Genomic DNA, 25,859 nt, shown 5'->3' on the forward strand with positions numbered 1-25,859 from the left:
TCACTATTTTTAATTAGATTGCATTTTTAAGCTGTGTAAAGACTTATATTTGCAGTTGTAACATGGGCGTAACTACAGTGTTGTGTAAAGCAGAAAAATGAAGGAAACTGGAGGGATTCATCCTTCTCTATCATAGATTCAGGAGTCATCTGCTTTAGAAAAATATTGGATGTAAGACGTTTCTAGTTGAGTATAAATGGTCCAGAAGGTAAAGTTAAATTAGAACGAGAACCAGACTGGAACTGGCAACTTCTTGTCCTCCTATGGTTTTGAGTCAGAATTCAAAACCAATCGGCTCACTTTTTGTCACTTTAAGGTCCAAACAGGAGAACCCTTCTGTTATATCTCAATACCCATTTTTCTCCTCTTTTCCATTCTTCTGGCATTTAGGGGTAGCTCAATAATTATACACAAGACAAGATCTATTGAGTCTTTAAATCCAATTCCCTCTGAATTTTAGACCAGCTTTTGTCCCATTCAATCATGTTCTAAATTGACTGCACCTTACACTAACTGAATCTATATGCTCTGTAGGAGATGGGGAGCACCTAAATACCCAGTGAGAGTCTCAGAGGATTCTGGCCCTACATCAACATTACAATACATATAAATAACTGGGTTATTCATAATTTTGTGCTAACAAATGAACTATCCTCATCTCAAGATAGTCTGATAATGGATAATAATGCAATGTTTGTGTTTAAATGTATAACTTACAGCTATCTTAAGCATCCAGCAGGGTGGCCACTCAAAACTTATTTTCAAATTCCTGGTTGAGAATTGCTGATTTTCTAGTCCATTTTCAAACACAACAAACATCTGTATTTAACCCTTACACCAAATGTAACTGTGTTTATTGTCATCATCTGTTTGTTTGACCTTTTTGGAAAACGTAGTCTAAATTACCACGCTACTTCAGAGGAATTTTCTGATTCAGGGAAATGAAGATATTTTTTAAACTATAAATCATATCCTCTACCTTCTGCTTTTAAATAATAGAAATGAAAGCTTATAAAATGAGCTTCCAGGATATATTCCATTTATGTACGACCACAGAAAATACAACGTACGGATAAAATAAAAATTAGCAATCGTCTGTTTACCACCAAGCACCTAATGTCCGCACATAGTACCAGCAGACACGCTTATGATGAAAAATGTAGACATACAAAATACAAACTTAAATTAAAATATTATTTATAAATCACGTTATATTGTTACTGTTTCTAAATAGTTTTTATAAAGACGTTTTAGCAATTGATAGTTTGCATACCATTGACCAGTTGTTATAGACCCAGCAGACTGGCAACAATGTGCCAAAATAAATATATAAAATACTATTTATAACTAAAATATTATTTATTTTTTACTACAGTAATTTTTATTATTTTTTTTTAAGTACTAAAATCTGTTATCAATTGGTAATTTGTGTACTCCCGATCAGCTGTCGTTCGTGAATAAACGGATAACTTGGATTCGAGATTTAGTTTCCATAGACATCACTAGTTGCAATATCATGAACTTGTAATTTTCCAAGCATATTTTAAACACTTCTGTTAGTATCGGAATCGAGTGAAAAGAGCCGCGATATCGAGTATCAGAATTGATCCACCCTAGCATTCAAGCATATATCACGCATAATTTTCTGTATCCCAAAACTCATAGATAAATAATCCAAGCTTTTCCAGATTATCATCGTTAGTAGCAACCATGGTTACAGTCCCGCAAAAGTATCATGGCCCCAAAAATATCCAACTGCCGGCCAATATAAGAAGAAGGTTTAAACAGTTTGAATTATCTGACAGATCGCCAAGTGTACGGGGAAGTCATTCAGATGAATAGTTAATCAGAAAAGCGATGGGATTTCTACCAAACCTTGTCCAGCCAATATTTCTCTGACGACAAAAACTGACGTGTTTGGTAAATTCGCACAGTCAGCTGTCTGCAGACTGGTGACAATATTAATCAACGTTTACACTGCCAAGTAAAGTTGCAAAAGAATTTGGGCAACTACTGTTGCATAATGTGAACAACTAAGCAATTTCACTAGTGAGAACTGTTGCAAGTACCCATAATAATTTAATAAATGCATTTATTTTTGTCATTAAAATATATGAAAACACAATATACATCTTACAGAGAAAAATATACCAACCCAAAAAGAAAAAAAAATCTTGCACTTAGGTGGAAGTCATCATAAGTCATCACAATTACAATATTAAAACACAAAGTTTATTTATAAACAAACTGTAATTACTCTATACCATTAAAATAAAACACATTAGTTAGAGAAATTCAACCCATTTGCAATATAAAAAGATACATTTATAAAGAAAGTATAAAATATTTTTACAGAATAATGAAATATACATTTTCAACACTTTTACTCAACAACCAAACCTTCTGCCTTTAATATATATATATATATACAGGGTGTCCAAAAAGTCCCGGGTCGGTTAAATATTTTTCTAAATATTTAAAATAGAGCTACAAAACCTTTTTGATTTTAACTTTACTAACATTACAAAAATGGACATAAGGTGTTTCTCAAATTACTGATTCAATTGTAAACAGTTTTGGGTTAGTAAAGTTAAAATCAAAAAGGTCATCACTGTATTTTGTTACATTAACCTAAGTTGCAAACTCTAGCCATCTTTGAACGGCTGTAATTTTTTACTCGGTTATCCGTTTGAGGTCGGGTATGCAGCTCTGTCCTCTACTAATAAAGACCTTTTATTTGATATGCATATCAACCTATGCTTATATTTAAGATTTTCTTCTGACTCCTAGCGGGCCGCCCCCCTGAGGAGTAGCGGATCACTGAATATGTGATAAAATAGATATTTATGTCCAGTAACTTTGTGTAAGGTTTTGTAGCTCTATTTTAAATATTTTGAAAAATATTTAACCGACCTGGGACTTTTTGGACCTAAACTCTTGCCATCTTTGAACGGCTGTCATTTTTGACTCGGTTATCCGTTTGAGGTCGGGTTTGCAGCTCTGTCCTCTACTAATAAAGACCTTTTATTTGATATGCATATCAACCTATGCTTATATTTAAGATTTTCTTCTGACTCCTAGCGGGCCGCCCCCCTGAGGAAGTAGCGGATCACTGAATATGTGATAAAATAGATTTTTATGTCCAGTAACTTTGTGTAAGGTTTTGTAGCTCTATTTTAAATATTTTGAAAAATATTTAACCGACCCGGGACTTTTTGGACACCCTGTATATATATATATATATATATATATATATATATATATATATATATATATATACAGGGTGTATATTATGTCTGGAAACACCCAAATATATCCTTTAATAATTTAAATATTAAATTTGAAAACCTCTTACAATCGTGATAGAGATTGGGCATCTACTTTTTGGAACAATGTTTTGTTATGTCACACCAACGGGGGACGTCCTGACCGAGGGTATTGTGAATATTCTTAATGGAAGCCTATACCTTGTGATACATAATTTTAAAGGTAATAGCTTACTGAATTGAATGCCACAAACCGCATCTCAAGGGAATTATTCTATCAGAAAATAGAGCATTTTTAGTATTGAAAATTTACTGATGTTCAAACAATGTAATTTTAACATGGTTCTTGCCACAAAATGTGTTACACTAATTTTTTAGCATTTTTTTAAATGTTCAATTAAATAAAACAAAAAATTTCATTTTAAGCTGGTTCTATTAGCACAAATTTTCCAGTTTTTATTACAGTACAATTATGGAAATACTTATGTTATTGATTTCTTATTACAAATAAAAAATAATGTATGCTGTTAGAAAAGTCTTACAACAAACGTTTTACCTGCATTTGGTGTCAAAGCAATTGTTCGAACTGTGTTCCTTCTACGGTTTGACAATGAGCCCAATCTTGTGTAAAATGATTCGACAGAGTTGCCTAAACATTTCTTCAGTTATCAAAGCAATCTCCTCTATAATCCTGTTTCTTAGGTCTTCCAAAATTATGAGGCTTTCTTCTATAAACATTGGATTTTAAATGACCCCATAGGAAATAATCGATTGGTGACAAATTCCGGAGATCTTGGAGGCCATTCGATTTCTCCTCTTCGGCCAATCCATTTATGAGGAAACCTTAAATCCAAATACTCTCTTACCTGTCTCCCATAATGGGGTGGAGCACCATCCTGCTGAAACCATACATTATCAAAGTATTCTCCTGATGCAATTTGAATAGCTGGGATTATTTCATTTTGGAGCATATTGTAGTAAAGTTCGGCATTTAAATTTCCATTGATGAAAAAGGGTCCAACAATTTTGTTACCTAAAATTCCACACCATACGTTCAGTTTTTGTGGTTGCTGTGAATGGGACTCAGTAATCCAATGTGGGTTTTCACTAGCCCAGTAACGGCAATTGTGCCTGTTAACATTTGCCATTTAGGAAAAAAGTTGCCTCATCAGAAAATAGTATGTTGGTCAGAAAATCTCTATTGTCATCACATTTGCGCATCACAAGTTCACAAAACTCAACTCTTCTGTCGTAATCATCCTCACTTAACTGTTGGACTAAATGAACTTTAAATGGTTTGTATTTATTAATTTTCAAAATCTTACTCACAGACATAGGGTGCATATCATGTTGCTGTACAGCTTTTCTGAGCGATGTATGTGGGTCTTCAATAAATGTTTGCAAAACATCTTAGTGCCATGTTCTTCATCTGTTGCAGATTGTATCCTACCCGACCTTTGGCCGATTACGTACACTCCCTGTCATTTCAAAACGCTCAATAGTTTTTGATATTGTTGAAAAACACTTATGGGATTCCTTTCTGGGAAAGTGTCATTAAACAAATTACAAACTTCCCGATAAGATCTTTGACGATCGCCATATCCTCGCATCATCAACAGGTAATTCGTTTCTCTTTCAGACAATTCCATTAAAATGCCAAATAAAAACTGAACTACTGTAATTAGATAACTTGTTGACAGCAATGCTTCAGAGACACTGATTAACTCGACAGGAATGATATGACCTTTGTCCATTTGTAATTCCCAAGCTTAGACCTGTCTAGTGAAAGCTCCTGCTCAACAAACTGAAACCTGTAGACCAGATGATTAATAACACAATAATGTTTCTCATAGGCTAGTGACCTTTGTCTCTTTAAACCTTCCTGCTGACTGGAAAACACCAAGTACAGATTCATAAGTAATCAGAGAAAGTGACTCATAAGTTTTATTCATTGTAATAAAAACTGGTAAATTTTGTACTAATAAAACCAGCTTAAAAAATAAATTGTTTATTTTATTTTATTTTAATTGAACATTTAAAAAATGCTAAAAAATTAGTGTAACACATTTTGTGGCAAGAACCATGTTAAAATTACATTGTTGAACATCAGTAAATTTTCAATACTAAAAAATGCTCTATTTTCTGATAGAATAATTCCTTTGAGATGGATGCGGTTTGTGGCATTCAATTCAGTAAGCTATTACCTTTAAAATTTATGTATCACAAGGTATAGGCTTCCATTAAGAATATTCACAATACCCTCGGCAGGACGTCCCCCGTTGGTGTGACATAACAAAACATTGTTCCAAAAAGTAGATGCCCAATCTCTATCACGATTGTAAGAGGTTTCAAATTTATATTTAAATTATTAAAGGATATATTTGGGTGTTTCCAGACATAATATACACCCTGTATATATATATATATATTGTGGACACATGGTAATGATGTCTTGGCAATGTTTATATATATTTATAAATAATGTAATTTCAGAAAAAAAGTGGAAATGAATGTTCTTTAATATTAGTATTACATATCAGTCATAAATCTTTTCTGAAGGACTATTATAATAGATAAATTTGAAACATACAAACTACCCCACAACGACAATCTATACTCCAGTCTAGAATTAATCAGAGAAAGAAAAAAACTGATTCCAAATAACAAAATACCCTAAGAGAAGATTGTAGAGATTTGTCTAAAAAGAACTTGCATAAGATTTCCATGATAATTTTTCATCTAGGATCAAACCTAGATACTTAATCTGATAACATTTATTAATCATGCTATAATTACATAGATCTGTGCTGCAATTTATTGAATGTTTTCTTAATGTTGTACCAAAATTACTAGATTGGGGGAAAAAAAAACAAACAAATATCATGTTTTTAAGACATTCAAAGACAATTTATTACAAGCAAACAATATTAATATTTTATTTAGCCAACGTTCAGTGATACAAAAACTTCAGTACCATTACGTTTTGAGATCTGCAACCTGATCTCTTCTTCAGGTAAATAACTAACCTAACACATAATTACAAACAAGGTTAAAATAAACAAATCATACCAGAGCATTATGACACCCATAAGTCAGGAATCACAACCACCATGTTGTGTATCAACTTCATTAACTCTAAAACATGCACTTAATAAAAACCAAACACAACACTAATTACTACAATTAAACTACAGAATACAGGTAACAATAGGTCTGCTTTTGCCGACTAACCACCTACGACAGAGAATATTTTTTACTTTTCCTATTTGTCTGAAGAAGAGATCAGATTGCAGATCTTGAAACTAGTGTTACTAATTTTTTGTTTCAATTAACAATAGCAAATGTCCGGAAAAATCCTGTTTCTTTCACAATCCTTCCATCATCAAAAACAAACTTCAAACAAAGAATTTTATTTAGATTATCCTGCATCCTTTAATATAATTCATCAACTATTTATGCACTATAGGAAAATGGTGTATCATCAGAAAATGCTGTCACCTTACGACGGAAATTTAAATTTCCATAATAAAAGTTTAATGACTTTAAGATTGAAAACAAAATAGACCCAAGAACTGATCCTTGAGAGACTCCAAAATGTAGATTTTTAAACAGCTGTTACCAGTCTGATTCCTGCAAATCAGTTGTAGAAGTACCACCTGAAAAGTTCCCAGAATACTTTTTCAAACTTCCAGATAAGACCAACACTAAACACAACTTGCATTGCGAACACTATCTCTCTGCCGCTTTACCGCATACAGCGTACTGCTCGTATAGTGGTAGAAGCCTGAGGCGATCTGTCAGATGTCCAATAGATTGTTACATGTGTAGGGGGAATGTCACAATACAGGTGTAGAACTAACCATAATAAACTCCACTACAGCAGTGGAGAAAACCTTGGATCAACTGGTTGGAAACTCGCAAACATAATATTGATCTTCATTCACAGGCTCACAGACCATGTTGTGTAAAATACTGATTTTTCCACATTAATTCTGTTCTGATTCAAGGAGCTGTCAAATTATTTCTTGATTAAGTTTTTAGAAACAGAAAAATGATTGTTTTTGAGATGTTCTCGGTTCTACAGGAAGATTCCCGGCTTATACCCAGTTTTATTTCCGGTGCATTAAATTCCTGGCTTATTCCTCGTTTTCCCAGTCAGGTGGCCACCCTTCCCAGTTGACAAATCCATATAATATATGGATTATATTCATTTGACTGTAATCAACAAATGTAAGGTGATCACATTAAGGATCACAATGCTGTGTAGAACTTTGTGAATGCTGTTTTAAACCCATCAAAATAAAAACACAGTTGGAAACTAATTAAGACACATAGCAGAGCAAGGTGATGATTTGTATGTTTGAGAGTAGAGAGTGTGTAATGATATGGCTTAGAAACCGTGAAAAAATGTGAGGTTCTTAGCAATTCTTACATTTTTAGACTTCTTAAGAAATCTAAATTCACAAACAAATAACATCAATTTTACATGTCTCCCAAAGCTGCAGATATTGTACGTGGTAAGAATTACTCACACAAAAGAATTGGTTGAAACATGTGTTTTCTAACAGTGCAGGAAATTGTGCCAAAAACGGGCAGCTTTTTGGTCGTAGGACCTCTTGAGAGGTGCAGAAATGGTTTCATCTCCAGTATTTTGGGATTACATGTATATAGTTTATTTTGGTCGCTGTGTGAAATACATAAGTACAAGACTATAATTGCTAAAAAAGTGAACTAGTAATACAAACCTGTGAGCGTGAACTACAACCAGGCCAGCAGACATGATGACCTTGACTCTCTGTACAACAGGGTTGGGCTTCTGGTCCTCCTCTCGCAGAGCTCTCATGATAAGAGACTGGTTGTGCCAACCATCACTGCGAGACAACTGTCAACAGTACCATGTTGAGTAACAGGCAATAGCATCACTGCAGTTACTTCTAATTAGCAATTCACATTTTCTAGTATCAAGCATACTTCCTTATTCTGCAAGTCACTTTGAAAGTGAGTACTAAACATTTATTTAAATAAAGTAGTAACATATTTAGTACTTTTAGTTTTTAAAGTTTCAAAAGGTTACATTCCATTTCATGAATATTTTAAAGTTTAATCAAATTGCATTTATATTTCTAAATAACACAGCTCTTCTTAGTAAAAAACTTAAAATTTAGCAAAAAGATAAACCAAGTAACTATTGTCCGAGTCTTATCACTGCTCTGGACAAATTTCTAACGAGTAATAACTATATATTGAGTGGTCAACTTATTCCAAGTTAGTCGGTTACAATATATACAATATATGCACTTACATACAATAAGTCAGACAAAGCTATAGAAAAATTAAGCGTTTAGAAAAGTTGCAAATTTTTTGTAAGATTAAAAAATAGAAATAATTAAACATTGTTAATGCTATACAAGACTCATTTATTAATTCTTCTCTTTCCATTATATGTAAAGGTTTGAAATAGGTTATCATCCCCCTACACATAAAGAAAAACAAAACTTCATTTTTAAATATATGATAGTTTTGTAAATGTCCTGGTAAACAAAAGAAAAATTATGAGCACACTCTGCTAGCACTATCCCTAAAATACTAATACATATCTAAAAATTGAGTGAACATAGATAAAATATCCTACCTTAATATCAATTATATTGATGCAGTGTACTGCAGACACATTATAAGACACATTCATAGTGATCTTGATATTTCCCAACTGTCCTCTTGGATGATAAAATATAAATACCTCAACATATTTTGTACATTTAAACAGTTTTGAATCGATTGATAGAAAATAAATAGCCGATATTTCATATCTAATACTTTAAAACAACAGTTTGGTGGTATCCACTAACTGAATTCAGTACCAGTAAAAAGGTATCTCTCACCTCCAGTATAAGAGACAGACAAGCAGGGTAGAAGGTCATGAAGACAACATAGTTGACGACAACAGACATACAGGCGAAACAGCACAACACCTCCAGGCGCTTGACTCCTGCCACAAACAACAACAAACATGACAATAAATTTAAAAAAAAGTATGCATCATAGCAAAAGTAAGTGATGAACAAATTGAATACAACAGGTAAGTCTGTACAGTATCTAGAGTCTTGTTTTGTCCCAAACTAACAAAGAATCGAATTTTAGATTCTAAAATTTTAGATTCGAGACATTGAAATCTTACATTCTTGATGCTAGTGATTGATTATAAAACTCTTTAACTATTTTGTCAAAGTTTTTGTTGTTTCAGAATTTAAACACAATGTTACTAAAAGAACTGAATATTATGAGGCCCACATTAAACATTTTCAAAGTTAGAATTTGAATTTGTTACTTCAGAGGAAGAACTGACCAGAGAGAGTGCCCACGCTGATAACCAGAGTCTCGACGATGGTGTCCAGCGTGATGGTGGGGCCTAGCAGAGCCATGCCTCGTGCGATATTGTGCCTCACCTCCTGCTGGCATGACGAGCTCAGAGCGAACTGAGCCAGGAGTGTGGCCTTTGACAGGTCAATCAGCAGCAGAAAGAAGAACAAGGCGTCTCTGCAACATTAGAACATTAGCATGGTTTACAAGCTCTTTATTTATAAAATTAAGTTTCTATTATTTGATTTCTTTTAACTTGCCCAATGAGTTAGCCTTTTAAAAGATTTATCAGTAAAGAAACAGAACTCATATATTTGTCCAACACTAAAATCGAACTTAGTTATCATTCCTGATGATAAGTACTCCCGTTACATCAAGACTAATTTTATTGTTTTCAATGATAAAATCAACATACAGAGAGAATATTTAAGACATGTAATTGAAATTAATGGATGTCATTGTGTTTAGCTTCCTTTAATTGCACAGGAACCCACTGAACTTAGAAAACTTTAAATGTCTATAGCTCCTAAATGAGTAGATTTATACAAAAATACCCAAGAACAATACTAACTAATAAATGAAAAAGGTCCCCTATTTAAAGGTGTTTTGGTCAGACTTTGGAGTTAAAAGATATTAATACAACCCATATTGAAAAGTTCCACCTGTATAACAGTTTTTGTTATTATGAAATATCAAAGGAAATTTTGAACATAACTTAAAACTATTTTTTAGTGGAGAATAATGCTTTCTCTTCACATTCATATAAAAAGAAAGTAAACATCCAAGTATTCTGTGGTAAAAATAAAAACATTGGGAACCAACAATTTTTGTACAGTAAAAAAACAAGAACTTACTTCAAATCTGAAATGTCACTGCGCATGAAGTTTATGACGCTGGAACTAAAGACAAAACTGGAGAAGACAGTGAACAGTCCAGCGATCCCTGAAACAGACCAATAATTGACTTATTACAAAAGAGTTGGATGATATTTAGTAAATATATTCGGGTTTTATGTGAATCTTAAAAATAAGCTATTACTACAGATAAGATGAATCTATCGTCTTTTAGTAACTAACATGTTGACCATCTTCAGATTTTAAATTGCTCTCTTAATTTTATTTCGGATCTGAACTGTATGGAACTGGCTTTTTGAATAATTCACAAGGTAAATGGGCTTTCTCATGTTTGAGAAGACATGCTCTGGAAGCCTAAGTGATGAAAAGAATGGATTACGAACAACACTTTTGAACATACTTTCAACCTGTACCAATATTCGGTACCAGTTTTAAACAACTAGAAGTTCTTATATAGGAAGGAAGGAATATAATATGATAAAAATGAGACTTGTAATTGTAACAATGATGTCGAGATGTTACTTGCAATGTACAGCCCATATACCATCAACTGGTATATGGGTCATGCATTGCTGATTCAACAGTTGATAAACATCTTTTCCACAATATAACTCCATTCTAACAATACCACAACTCATGCAACATCATTAGCTGAGCTTGTCAGTAGACTCCCCAGCAGGATGCCAATTACAGAGGAAATATCTTGTTTGGGTATACAGCAGCGTTCTATAAAACATCTATCTACGTGCTATTTCCTGCTGCTCCTTCCATGTGATTGTCGAAGTTCACTTCAAACTATAATTACTATGAAATATTGTAATAGACTGCAGATTTATAGACAATGTAGAAATTTTATCTTCACACCAAACCCTGCCGGATCGATAAAATTGTTTGATGTATGAATAATATAAACTCCCCTCATCACCCCGTGCCTTTGCATACCGCCATCCGGCTATGTTCCCAGATTAAATACCTCATCTGTACTTGCAAGATGATAGTTCCTATATTATCAGACCAATTCGTCAAAAATTACCCTGTCAGTTGAATTCTCCCATTGATGTAAACTTGATAACTCTATGGCTTTGTAGAGTTTACCATGTCATTCTAAAGAGATAAAGGAGAACCAAAGCATGGATAGCTTGAAAGCTACCTAGCACGTTTTCACTCCTTATTTTTTCCATCTCTCTCTCGATCTCTGGCACCCAGAAAGGTGGTGGAGGTGGTTTTTTTCTAACGGTGTTGTTCATTCTCTGGCCTTTCTCACTGAGAATTTCAATCTACACTTCGACTTGATACATTATTTGCCTACAATAACAGTATAATGAAGTAAATTACATCCTGTATTACATCAAAACATACGTCTTGAAAATGTATCTTTTGTTTTTTCTTGCCAAAGCATCACTTATTATTATTTGAGATTCAATCAATAAATAAAAGTTAAAAATTCCAAACTCAAGTATACATTACATTTATGCAATGCACAACATAAAACAAAAATCTGCATTCTGTATATGTGGGCCACGGCAACAGCTGATGGGGAACTAAACTATAATTAAACTGTACATAATGTTCTCCAGCATTATAAACTAATGCTGACATTAGAAACAACTATAGACATTAATGTCCAAGGTAAGATCATAATATTATGATTTAAAACATTAAAACCAAAATTGACAGTAACTAATTATAATAATATCTACAAATTAACTCTTCTGACATATAAAAGATCATTTAAAAGAATATATTACCTAAATATATAAAATGCTCTAGTATTTAAAACTTCACACTTTTCTCTGCTACTTGAAATTTATAATAAACATCTGGGTTAAAATGACTATTAAATTACTAATTTTAATTTTATATTTTACTTTTATAATAACTTTACTTTACTCAATACATTTTCACATTCATGTTTAATTCACAAGATTATGTTAATGATAAAAACAACAATCTTCAATTATTATGCCTAAATTAAGTCACAATTAATTAATTATAGTCATCAGCAAAAGTTTATTAACTAATTGAGTATAATTAAAATTACAAACAACAGTAGTCCCAAGATGGAGCCTTGAGGAACTCCATTACTGTTTTATTGCATACTACTTATGCACTGATTATAAAAGAGATATGTCCCAAAATAATTTCTGGGTGAGTTTTTATTTTATTTTAATAACTTCCTACAAGAATAAATTGGTTATTTGGAAAATGGGAAAACAAATTTTTGGCTTGCGCTCACATAGGAAGTTTTATGGTCTGAAGTGGCAGTGATAGGGTCAACAATAAGTGGTGTTATTGGTACTCAACACGGGTGTCTGTAACTGACCTACATTGTAGGTCAAGGCGACCCATTCACCAAACCACATTGGCTGCGGTAGCAGTGGTCCGGTCTCACACAGGGATTACTGCAGTTCGGACCTGTCGACCTTCATTGTGATAGCTCCGTTGCGCAGTAACGATTAACCGATAGTGAAGGTGCACTTGGTATTGTAATGGCTTCATTAGCAGAGAAAACCTGTCATTGCCTTTTGATGGTAATATAATACTACAGCTGGAAGAGGCAAAAATGTATGTGAGAATTCTTGAATAAGAATAGGTGCAATAATTCTGTACCAAATGTAGCTGTTGCTGTTTGTATACTGTATTTAAAATTATAATACACTGTTTCGGTATGGCAATACAATAATTTTTTTTTAAGTTTTAGTTGACCATTCATTATACTAATATAAAGATAACCCTGAAATGTGGAGTTAATAATATAACAGATATGATTAAAATTATAAACCTATATTTACAATTTTCTATAAAGAAAATTTACTTCATAATAAGATTAGATTTTTAAATATATGATTGATTAAAAAAAATGAGAACAATGTTCCGTGATCATGCATAATGTATGCTTTAAAATATTTCTTATATGTAATTATTTTAAACATAACTTTTTAATGTTGCCCAACAGAAAAAAAAATTGTACTACATTTAAGGCTACCTGGAAGATATATTCCAAACACAAATAGACCAGATTAAAAATAAAAATACATTAGACAGCATAAGCTTTCTTGAAGTCTATAAAAATTCTATGGAATTTTTATAGACTTCAAGAAAGCTTATGACAGCATAGATAGGAATGCTCTATTCAAGAAGATGGAAAAACATGGAATCCCGCAAAAACTGATAAGACTGTCAAAAATGTGTATAAGTGACTCAAAGGCCAAAATAAGAATAGATGGAGAAATGTCGGAAAACTTCCTTATCAACACTGGAGTAAGACAGGGAGATGGGATTTCTCCCACTCTCTTCAACCTGGCTGTGGAAGAGGCATTACAAAAAGTTAAAAGACTACAAAGAGGGGTTAAATTAGGAGTGGACCTGAACGTAATGGCATTTGCGGATGATGTAGTGATCTTGTCAGAAAGTTTGGATGACCTCTCCACACTAACAAAAAGTTTTATTAAAGAATGTCAAACAGTAGGCTTAGAGCTAAATGAAGATAAAACTAAAATTATTCATTTTGGAAGACATGCTGGAAATGTGAGAACAAACTTAAGCATTGACAACTACTCGATTGGCTGTGTAGAAAGTTTTAAATATTTGGGTGTAACAATAAACAGCAAAAAACGTGGAGGATATAGAGATACAAAGCAAATTAGCTAATGCAAATAGGTGTCTTGGGGCGTGTACAAAACTCTTTACGTCAAGATTGTTGTCACAATGCTCCAAAATAAGAATTTATAAAACAATCATTCAACCATACCTAATGTATGGAAGTGAAACATGGACATTAACGAAGAAAAATGAGGGGCGGTTGATTGTTTTTGAGAATAAAGTTCTCCGAAAAATATTTGGACCAATATGTGATGAAGGGGTGTGGCGAATAAGAAAAAATAGAGAATTACGCAAGGTATACCAAGATCCTGATATTGTGGCTTTGGTGAAGGCAAAGAGAATTAGCTGGCTAGGACATGTACATCGGAGACAGGAGGGCACAAGGTTAAAAGAGGTCTACCAGGCGGTACCCGGCAGGAAGGCGCCCTTTGGGTAGGCCAAATATAAGATGGTGCGATCAAGTGGTCGAAGATGTGACCCGGTGTGGAGGGTCTGTGGATCTGGCGGAAGACAGGGTGGCGTGGAAGAGGCTCATAGACGAGGCAAAGAATCGACTGAGATTTGTTGCGCCCCGGCAGTAAGCAAGTAGACAGCATAAGCTAATGACCTGCTCATCCTATTTTATGAAGCAACTATAACACTATACAGAGCAGTTAAGAACAGAAAGTATGAGCAATTTGACTAGGTTGAACATATTTTGTATAAATTTGTAATGTGTAAATGTATGTAAATGACTAACCTCATTTATCAACTAACCAGTAAATTCTATCTCAAAAATTATATTGGAAAAACCATCACTTTATGAGTGAGAATGACGAATCATTGGTTTGATGTTGTTCATTAAAATTATGAGAGACCTTTATCTGCTCATGGGATTCAACACAATACAAATAAATTAGAAAATTGCTTTGGCCTAAAAGGAATTTACCATTTAGAGCCAAATCCCAACCAAAATACTAATCTTATAAATGTAAGAAATGTTGAAATCGCACATCAATTAATTTTAAAATCAAGGTAACCAGATGGGTTATTATCTTTTCCTTCTTTTATATACATTTTTAGTTCTATATAAACATTTACAAATATTCTATATACAGCTGATTGGAATCTTATTGCTTATGGTATTTATTTGTTAAAACTCTTTTCTTAGCTATATTTTTAAATTCTTGTTTTAAGTTCTGTTTGTTTGTTTCATTAAATCAGTTTGTTTCTGATGAAGGGTTCTGGGAGCTCGAAAATTAAAACATGGACATGGTTTTTTTTATAAACTTTGAACTACTTAGAAGATTATTGAAGCCGATAAGAAGAATTTAAAATGGAAAAAGAGAAACAAAGACATTCTAATACACCGGTTGAACACATGCACATACAAGCAGCATCACCTGTCACCCCCACAGGTCCCCCCACAACAAGCCCCTAATCTCCGCCCTGAATTATCTTCTAGTTTGCGTTATAATAATTATTTCATTACTTAAAAATAATCATAAACATTTATATTTTATTACGACTAATTTTCTATTGCTGAAGAGAGAGAGTAAATTCCAAATTTAATGAGAGGAGAATTTTAAACAGCCCCAAATCACGCAACCAGTTATTAAACCAGGAGTTGCATAAGGAGAGGATATTACCAGTAGAGAGAAACCAGGGGGAAGGAGGGGAGAAGGAAGAGAGAGTGAGATAAGAGAAAGCAATGAAAGTGTTGTGCCAAGGACTGTAACAGAGGTGATAACAGATTACACTGTCACTACAGCTGACCACTCTTACATCCTCTTGTACTGCAACAGTGACTGTAAATATTCCTCAGTTTGGTATGACCAGAAATTTGTGAGAGAAACAACAATGTATTCAAAATCTTTTGATTAAGTGACTGTAAATATTCCTCAGTTTGGTATGGCCAGAATTTTTTGAGAGAAAAACAATGTATTCAAAATCTTTTGATTAAGTGACTGTAAATATTCCTGAGTTTTGTATGGCCATAAATTTTTTGAAAGAAAAACAATGTATTCACCATCTTTTCAAATCAAATCAAAATATTCTTTATTCATACTGTATTACATGAATACAATTGAATGGTGTCAAAAACTTACAAATTAAGACCATGTATTTATGATCTTTTACTAAATTCAAATAGAGTGCAGTACACTATCCTCATAGTCCATTGAACGAATAAAGGGTTTTATTTATTAAATACATTTTTAGTTTATTTTTACATTTTGAAAAGAAGTTTCTGATTTTATATTTTGAGGTATTTTCTTGCAAAAGTTAATTCCAGCATATTGTGGTTTTTTTTCAAAAAGTACCAATCGATGAGAAGGAGTAGCCAATTCGTCTCTCTGTCTTGTGTTATACTGGTGATTAGTACCATTTGCTCTCCGATTCTTGACCTGACTGACAATATTACTTCATAAACATATAGTCCATAACAGTAAGAATCTGTAGTTCCGCAAATTTTTCCTTTTACTGAGGTTTGTGGCTTTAGGTTCAATATAATTCTTATTGCCTTTTTTTGTACTTTTAGAATTGAATCAAGAATTTTAGAAGTTGTTGCTCCATATAAAGATATGACAAAACTAATTAGGGAGTGTATTGATTACATTGTAGAAGCTTCTTTTCCTATAGCAGTTCTTTAATTAATTTAAAAATAAAAACTCCAATAATTAAATCTGTATTTGTTTGAGGCCTTTTTCCAATGAAATGAAAACATTTTAGTTATGGGTTTGATGATGTTTTCATTGAAAACAAAAGGACTGCCATAAATACAAAATTTTCTTATTGGACTGTTTGTTTTTAAATTAACTAAATCTTTTATCTTTCAACAGTTGTGTTTCCAACTTAGTAATGATTTTAATTGAAAATAATCCAAATCGTCCTATATCTTCTGATGAACACAAACAACATGTTTTTTTCATATGATCTTTTGATTTTGAACAAGATTTAACTTGCCATTTAAAAGTTCAGGGTATTTATAATATAATATAGGGCCGAAATGGTTTTAAAATAGAATTTTCATATATACTAACATAGACAACTGAATAAGTATTACTGATGTTATATTATACTGTATTTAAAAGTTTGGTTTTAGAATTGATAAACTACAATTTTCTAACATGTAAATAAAAAAACCTAAATTTTGTGATTAGTTTTGTTAAATCTATTGTTTATTCAGTATTTCATACCAACTGATTTCTAACACACAAAAGCATTAGAAAGTGCAAAGCATTAGTGCACCTGGTGAGCAAACTCAAAAATAAATTCCAACCAAATAACCAAAGGAAAATCAACTGATTGTTTTTCCTACTCTAAATTATATGAAACTAGCTGTATCCCGTGGCTTTGCACGCTTTTCGTAAGCTTTGCCAGTGTATGTGCACTTCTGGTTCAAGTGAATTATATTTCCAGTGCCGATGTCGAGTTTTGCCTTGTTGCCACGATCAAGAAAATCTGTGTATGTTTATAGCCATCATACACTTACATGTAATTTATTACAAAGTGGTCTAAAACTCAAACTTTAAGTTCAATCAGAAATTTATCTTCAAGACAAAATACATCATAACTTCAATATAGTGTTTGGTTATTTAATATATATAACTGTCTCGTAATTGCAGTTTTTAGTGTGCAGGCGCTTTGAAAACTTGTATCTTTTGCAGCACTGCCTGGTGGCGAATTACATCAATGGGCATAGTATATAAACCTTCTCTGTGGAAAAATACATATACATACAAATTTTCATGATGATCGGTTCCAATAGTTTACGATTCCATAAAGGACAAACATACAAACATACATTTTTATATATTAGATATAGATTGAAAAAAATCAATTTTCTCGTTCTTAGCTGTTACCTAAAATGACTACTTGGAATTTTACTTGAAGACTGAAAATTAAATTATAATTTTAACTGTACTAAAAAGAAAAATACAGTGTATTGCTCACTTGGAAAGTGTTCATCTCATCTTTGCATGACTTCTCTTTCTTACCTTTGCTTCACCAGAATTATTACATAAAACAGACACTCTTCAGTATTGTTGTGAATGTTTAAAAAGTAAAGTTTTGAGTCAATATATATAGCACATTTAAATTCTTAATCAGTAACCAAAATTTGTGTTATACATTTTTATTGATAATTGAAACAAAATGTGATGCATCTATTATTAAAACAGAAATGTCCTAACAATCAAACATAACACTCAGATGATTGAAACAGTTTCCTAAATTTGTTATGTTTATTTCAAAATCTTATCACATGCATTTAAGCAACAGTTGGACAAGTATTCACAATACTCTTAATATTCCTTACTATTCATTTGTACACTTCCAAAATGTTTGATGAGTTCAAATTTTGAGATAAAACAGCTCTAAGTTTATTAATTGTATGACAATGCAACTACAATTATTCACAAAACAACAATTATGCAAATATTTTACATGAAATTGTAAAGGAATCCTGATTTTTTACAGATTACAGAACGCAATCGTTATTTCAATTAAGGAGAAATAGCTACAATTTTGTTATTCCTCCCATAAAATAACAGATGCTCAGTTGCAGAATGTGAGATAAGTTATTGCATAAAAACACAGTGTGATTCAAACTTCATACGTATTACAAATCACAAGATATCTCTTGTAGTGCGTGAGTAATGATGTACCAAACTGATTTACGAGATTATGAAGAATAAATGATAACAACTAGAAGCTTTGTCAAAGACGTAGCATTTTAAAATATTACACAACACTAAATGAATCAGAGATTTACTATACTTACAAAATTATGACTAACTTAATAGTGCTTGTAACGGTTTTAGAATTGCTTTATTATCTTCAATTTAAGATAAAATCTTGCCATCATGAAGCGATTTAGACCGACAGGAGGTTATTATACCAAGTGATTTAAGTGAAGAAATATTACACATCACACAAAAATAACAAATCTAATTTTTAAATAATTTAAAATACAAATAAAACTGAATATCAAAATATATTTATGAGTGAACTAGCTATTACCCGCGGCTTTTCATGCAATCTTAGAACCAAAGTCCTTATATTACTTAGTAAAAGCAATTATGATGTAATATGATGGGAGTCCTATAAAATTTTTAAAACGTAAGTAGGCATACATCAGGTAGATATTATTTAAGTTCGTGGTAAATAGTATCAGAGTTTAACTTAATTATTATATCATGTTTGGCACGTGTAGGAGCATTTCTGGTAACTGCTAATTAATTATATACATAACGTCACAGCTGAATCTGTCTTGTCATCCCGATCAAGAAAACACATATCTCAGATCACACAGGACTCGGAAACTTACTTCGGTCAAAAAGCGTATATTTCCAGTCCTTGACATATATTTCAGGTCTAAGATATTTCCAGTACAATAGTAGAGTTTGCCTTGTTGTTCTGACTAAGAAGAAATATATATATATATATATACTTACGTAGGACCGAGATGCCTACTTCGGTTAAATAGTGCCTACTTAAGACCATTTAAATTCACTTACCTACTATGTCACAGTTTAGCTTGCCATATTGCCTCGATCAAATTTTATATACGTTCGATTATCTAGTTCTCGGAAATCTACTTTGGTCAAAATCGTGTTGACATAGTTGAGTTTGCTAGGACTGAAAAGCCTAGTATGACCTAGGGGGAAGTCCTACCTACTTATTATGTACTTCCGGTATAAGGGGGAAATCCTTATTAAGGTTATGCAACATTCCATAATAATCATTATTAAAGTTTTGCGTTACACTTGTTTTTTGGACTGTAGCCAGGGAAAGAATGAATCGTTAAGGTATGTTAGTATTCATTTCTCTGTTTTTCCGTAAGCCATTGTTAAAATGTACGAGGGCTGTTCAGAAAGTAACCTCCGGTCGATTGAAAAAAATACACCAAGTTAAGTAAAAATATTTTAATATATACATCTTACAACTACATCTTTGCACTATTTTTCGACATAGTCTCCATCACGATTGAGGCACTTATCGTATCTCTTCACAAGCTTTGAAATTCCTTCTGCATAAAAATCACCCGCCTGTGCCTTGAGCCAGCCTGTGACCGCATCTTTGAGCTCTTCGTCGTCATCAAACCGCTGGGACCCGAGCCATTTCTTCATATGCATGAAGAGGTGATAGTCGCTTGGCGCCAGATCTGGGCTGTAAGGTGGATGGTTGAAAACGTCCCACTTGAAGGACTTAAGAAGGGCTGTTGTTCTGCAAGCAGAGTGAGGACGGGCGTTATCGTGCAAAAAAACGATACCGGAAGTCAGCATACCACGGCGTTTGTTCTGTATAGCCCGTCGTAATGTTTTTAGTGTTTCACAGTACACGTCTTGATTAATGGTCGTCCCACGTTCCATGAATTCAACCAACAACACCCCTTTGGCATCCCAAAACACCGTTGCCATCAGTTTTCTGGCAGAAAAATCTTGCCGGGCTTTTTTTGGTTTGGTAGGCGAATCTGAATGTGCCCACATCTTTGATTGTTCTTTTGTCTCAGGGTTTACGTACTTAATCCAGGTTTCGTCACCGGTCACGATTCTGTTTAACAATGGTTCTCCTTCGTCCGCATAACGTGACAGAAAGTCTAATGCAGAGGCCATTCTTTGAGTTTTGTGGTGGTCGGTAAGAATTTTGGGCACCCATCGTGCACATAACTTACGGTAACCCAATCTTGCTGTCACTATCTCGTACAAAAGAGTCTTAGAAATCTGTGGAAAATCAGTAGACAACTCCGCCATTGTGAAACGTCGATTTTCACGAACTTTTGCATCAACTGTCTGAACGAGTTCGTCAGTCACCAAGGATGGTCTACCACTCCTCTCTTCATCATGAACGTTTTTCTCGTCCACTTTTAAATAAACGTACCCATTCACGGACAACTCCTTCACTCATAACTTGTGGTCCGTACACGGCACAAAGCTCACGATGAATAGCTGCTGCAGAGTATCCTTTGGCTGTAAAAAAACCGTATAACAGCACGCACTTCACATTTGGCGGTATTTTCTATTGCAGCACACATTTCAAACTGCCACAAAAACTAAACTAGCGCAGGTACGATGTTCACTCGACTACAGCTTGATGCCGACTGACCTGCTTAGTGCGTGAATGCACAGATGGCGCGCTACTCCCCTCCACTACCCGCACTGTGACCAACCGGAGGTTACTTTCTGAACAGCCCTCGTAATATCATAATGTCAAGGAAGCCCACCAGTTTAAAGTAACTTATGTGAAAACATTCATAACTTTGATCATTAAGGTTAGTTTTATAACAGTATTTAATGCATTAGATGATTTTAATTCATCACTGGCACAATCTGGAGTAAAATTTATATATTAATGTTTTATTTACTATCTGCATTACATTACCGATCAAGCACTGTTTACTTATTATTGATAAAATTCAAATGTAAACAGATGTTTCAGTAAGTTTGTCGAACTATAGCTGTCAACAGCTGTCAAAATACATTTCGTTCTTATCATAACATTCGAATGTCAACAAACTAATTTTTCAATTTGAATTAGACTTTATTTAGTGAAATGAATGTGTTATGGGTGGTAAATAGCACTCTAAATGTTAATTCAGACCAAAAGCTATACCTGTTCCAAATTTCAGCACAATTCGTATAGCAGTTTCAGCGTGATTCGAGGACAAACCACCAAACATCCAAACATTCAAACTTTCGCATTTATAATATTAGTGGGATTTGTATATAAATTTCTTAGTGTAAAATCGAATTCTTCTCCAGCACATACTTGTAGCACTGGTTCGTAATTATGCGCATTTTAAGAGGGAGAAGGACACTGATAGGGACTTGTCCCACACTGTTAGTCATGCTGACCAGAAGTCTGGCATGTCTTCATCTCTTGCACAATAATACTGCTGGAGAGTAAGTTTGTACAATCCAAGGATAAAAAACAAAGTTTTGAAATATACAACTGGATGGAAAAGTAATGTTCAAAACATTTGTGGGAACTAATCTCAAAGTAACCCTTTGACTGTTTCACAAAGATTTATTGTCATTCATGTTTTTGCTAAAAACTGTTTCACAACAGTATACTATTCTTGCACAATAAATTTCCGGCAATGTAATATTTTTGACACATTAGCATATTTATATACCAATTTGTAGTTAAATTCCCCACAAAAAATTTGCGTTTCTTACACTTTATAATATGACTATGCGTAACTGATAAAACATTTAAAAGTTACTATTTATTCTTTTTGGTACAGCACATTTTATCCAAATTAATTAAAATTTTCAGAATCTGTTCATAATTATAAGTTTCTTTAAGATATTCTATTATAAATATAAAAAATAAAGAAAAAATATTATATAAGTACTTTTACGTATAAATATTTGTTCTTACATGCAAATTTATGGGCTAAAAAACTAATTTCAAGCAATTATAATTTTTTTAATTAAAAATCTTTAAGCAAAACTCTGAAAAAGGTAATTTTGAGCAGTAAGTTTTAGTTATGAGCCATGCTAAAACGCTGAACAGTTTTAGGAAAGGATTAAAAAAAGTGGTGATGGGACATTTTTATAAACAAACATTTTTTTCAGTGTTTATATTTTAAATTTGTACACAAGTTAAAAATACTACTGGAATTATTGGCAATATTGACAATGGAAAAGGCTCAAAGATAAGCAAACAAAAGTAGAAAGTACATTGATGTGGTAGGATATATATATTCATATTCACAATCTGTACGGGACTGTGATTTTCATTTACATGTCATGATATGTTTCGAGATTATAGAGTGTCTCATCTCAGACGTTTAAAAACACGACAGTCAACAAAAATTAAAAACACAAATATTGAAAATTTAGAGTACACACACAAATCTAATCCATAACAAACACAGTAAGTAGTATATAAATAAATATGGTAAGCCTAGCACAACACAACCAAGGGCCTAAAGTAAGTGTTCCATTGAAAAAAATCTGAGCAGAAATTATTTATTTATATAAAAGTGGTTTGGAAAGGACAAACTTGAAAGCTGAACTTAGGACAGTTTCACTTAGACTCAATGTGTTCACCCTATAAAATAATTACACCATTTCCATTGTTTATAACCTCTTTTAACCTCATCATAAAATTTATTAATGAACAGAGTAAAAAACCTTTTACTCTTACATGAACAAAACTTGTTGACGTAGTTGATTTTTCAATACACTTTCTTTAACACCTTCACTGTTGGTCTATCTGAGACTAAAAAGAGCACTCCGCCTCTGCACTTTAAGGCTTCTGCCACAGTCAATTTGTTAAATCAACCATTGAGTCAATTAGTTATTATTTAAAACTATTAAACATAGTTTTTAAAGAAAATATAAAAAAAGTATAAATCTGACTTTCTTTACGTTTTCCCTTTAAATTTTCTTTGTTAAATCAATACAACCTTTCTTCTGAGTGATGTGACAGAATAAATGCCCATTTGTATTTATGTATGGGATAGTATTGGCACAAGACACCACATTGTCTTGTATGATGTCATATGGAGAAGTGCCAACCATCACTCATGGCGTGACTTGCGATTTACTTTCCACTGCTGACAGTTTATGACTTAAACATTATTTGCCTTCATGTTCTGTCACTGGTGTGTTGAAGTGATAATTTAAGAAAGAATGTTTTTATTACTATTTGTGTTAATTTATTACATAATGTTTGCATTTTGAAACTTACAAAATGTGTTTTTGAACTTCTATTATTGAAAGAAAAATGAATATCCTAATCTTTAGTAAGTTTTAGAAGGTTCAATATGATGCAAATCTATGTTGGAAAGAACAGTCAAGCGTTTCTTCATAGCAGTTCTAGTTATAGTTGTATAAAAAAAAGTACTGTGTCTAATAATTGGTTTGAAACGTGCTAACCTTTAAAAAATATGACCTGTAAAAGAAGGTATTTTTAGATATTTATAACTATTTTGCTACAATCACATTTCAACCAGCACAACTTACCACCAATTTCTTTCTTAGGTAGGTACATCCATCAAATTCATGAAAAACTAGGATTTCTTCTAATAGAATGCAAATTAAATTGATTATCACCTCCTGGCCATTACGGAAAATGTACATTCCAGAAAAAAATGTAATACTGAAATGGTTACAGTGTAATTTTTACAAAGACAGTAGTACTAGAGAAATTTAATCACAGGTATTTAATTCAATAATAATAGATACAAAATTAATAATAAAGATATGGAACCAATTACCAGAAGAATAAAGAAAGGCAACACAAATTTTTCAAGAATAAAGTGAACAAATGGTTGCTAGAAAATCCCTTGCACATAACAGAAGGGTATTTGAGAAAAGATTATACGATACAGTAAAACAAAAGACCAATACAAATGCTATTTTATTATTAGTTAAAATTACACTGTTACAGTTCTCCATAAATTTGTAAATAAAGAATATTGTCTATTTTCTATGCATTTTTGGTACTTTTTTATATACAGTACAACCAGACTATAGATACTAACAATATGTGCAATAATTGTATAGATTTGTATAAATTATTTATGTTTTATTTATATTATTTGCCCTTTTGTTAAAGAAAGAAATATTGAAAGTGTGGATCAGAAACATGGACTGAACTTACAACACAGTGTGACATACTTTACCTAAGTTGAACCAAGTGTGGTACCACATGACATAACAGCTCGAGTGAGAAAGGCCATGAACAGATTACTGACCCTGCTCTATAAACCATCAGCTGACAAGTGTAATGGCACCAATCAGCTGTAATTGACTGTCAACAACTTCAGAAAACCCACAGGAGTTAGTTAAGTCATCCAGATCAAATCATGGCACCGATTAATAGAAAAATGGTTCGATTACCTCCAACTTATTTCAGATCACTGATAATTGCTTAAAACCCCTAGAGAGAATTTGTTTAATTTAATGATTTTGTCTACTCTGTTGAACTAGATTATATAGCTTAAGATTATTGCTCTTTTCCATCCATATATTCCTTAATCGAAATTATGACTATAATCCTAGAACAATTCTAAGAACGATTCTGATAATATATCCTGGATCATCTCAGAATGTTCCAAGTTGGTTTATTACAACTTAAGTTCAATTTCATCCCTATAAGAAAGAACATTTTTTTCACAATTACATCATTTAACCTTTGGTGAGCCACTAACATCTATGGACGTCATGGCTGAATATGTTATAACAGCCACAGACGTCAATGGACGCAAATGTACATTAATTGTTTAATTTTATTTAAATGGAGTTAAAATTTGTAAACGCGAATGTGACAATACAAGTTGATGTCAAAATAAGGCTTGCTGGGATACTGGTGCCGTATCGAGGTCAAAGGAACTAAAGCGTAGTTTTGTTTTTTTTCTTTTTTAACACGCTTTTATTAGCTTCGGTTGTATCTATGTAACGTAATCTTTGAGCATAATTTTCACCAATTTCCAGAAGTCTGATTAATTTGAAACTTTGTATACGTATCAAGGATCGATGACAATGCAATAATTTGATCATAGTTTTCCATTATCCTTATAAGGACCGCCAGGATTAATAAATTCTTTATAGTTCCTCTGTAGTGGATCGCGAAGCTCGCGATCTGCGCTAACCCAGCGTTTCAAGTCTCCATTCGTCTCTGTATTCTCGGATGTGCTTGACTCTCTTAATATAGTAATATCTGGAGTTGCAGCACGGTTTGATCGGTGGATCTACGCTACACTGTCTGCTACAACTACCAGTAAAAAAAGATGGAGTAATTGTGAGTATGCCACTTCTTACTGGCAATTATCTGAGAGGAA

The 25,859-nt window shown here is 32.9% G+C and overlaps 1 protein-coding gene across 3 annotated transcripts in view; it reads right to left on the reverse strand.

Annotated features, from left to right (window-relative positions):
- Positions 1-25,859, reverse strand: part of LOC124355125 (3-hydroxy-3-methylglutaryl-coenzyme A reductase) — a 95,017-nt gene that overhangs the window by 20,329 nt on the left and 48,829 nt on the right. For all 3 annotated transcript variants that reach the window (XM_046806088.1, XM_046806089.1, XM_046806090.1), the window contains exons 4-7: positions 10,481-10,568; positions 9,613-9,803; positions 9,149-9,255; positions 8,012-8,148 (exon numbers count right to left, since the gene is read on the reverse strand). In XM_046806088.1, the coding sequence (XP_046662044.1) occupies positions 8,012-8,148; positions 9,149-9,255; positions 9,613-9,803; positions 10,481-10,568 (523 nt within the window). The remainder of the gene's footprint in view (positions 1-8,011; positions 8,149-9,148; positions 9,256-9,612; positions 9,804-10,480; positions 10,569-25,859) is intronic.

The sequence above is a fragment of the Homalodisca vitripennis genome, chromosome 2, assembly GCF_021130785.1.
Source record: "Homalodisca vitripennis isolate AUS2020 chromosome 2, UT_GWSS_2.1, whole genome shotgun sequence".
Lineage (NCBI taxonomy): Eukaryota > Metazoa > Arthropoda > Insecta > Hemiptera > Cicadellidae > Homalodisca > Homalodisca vitripennis.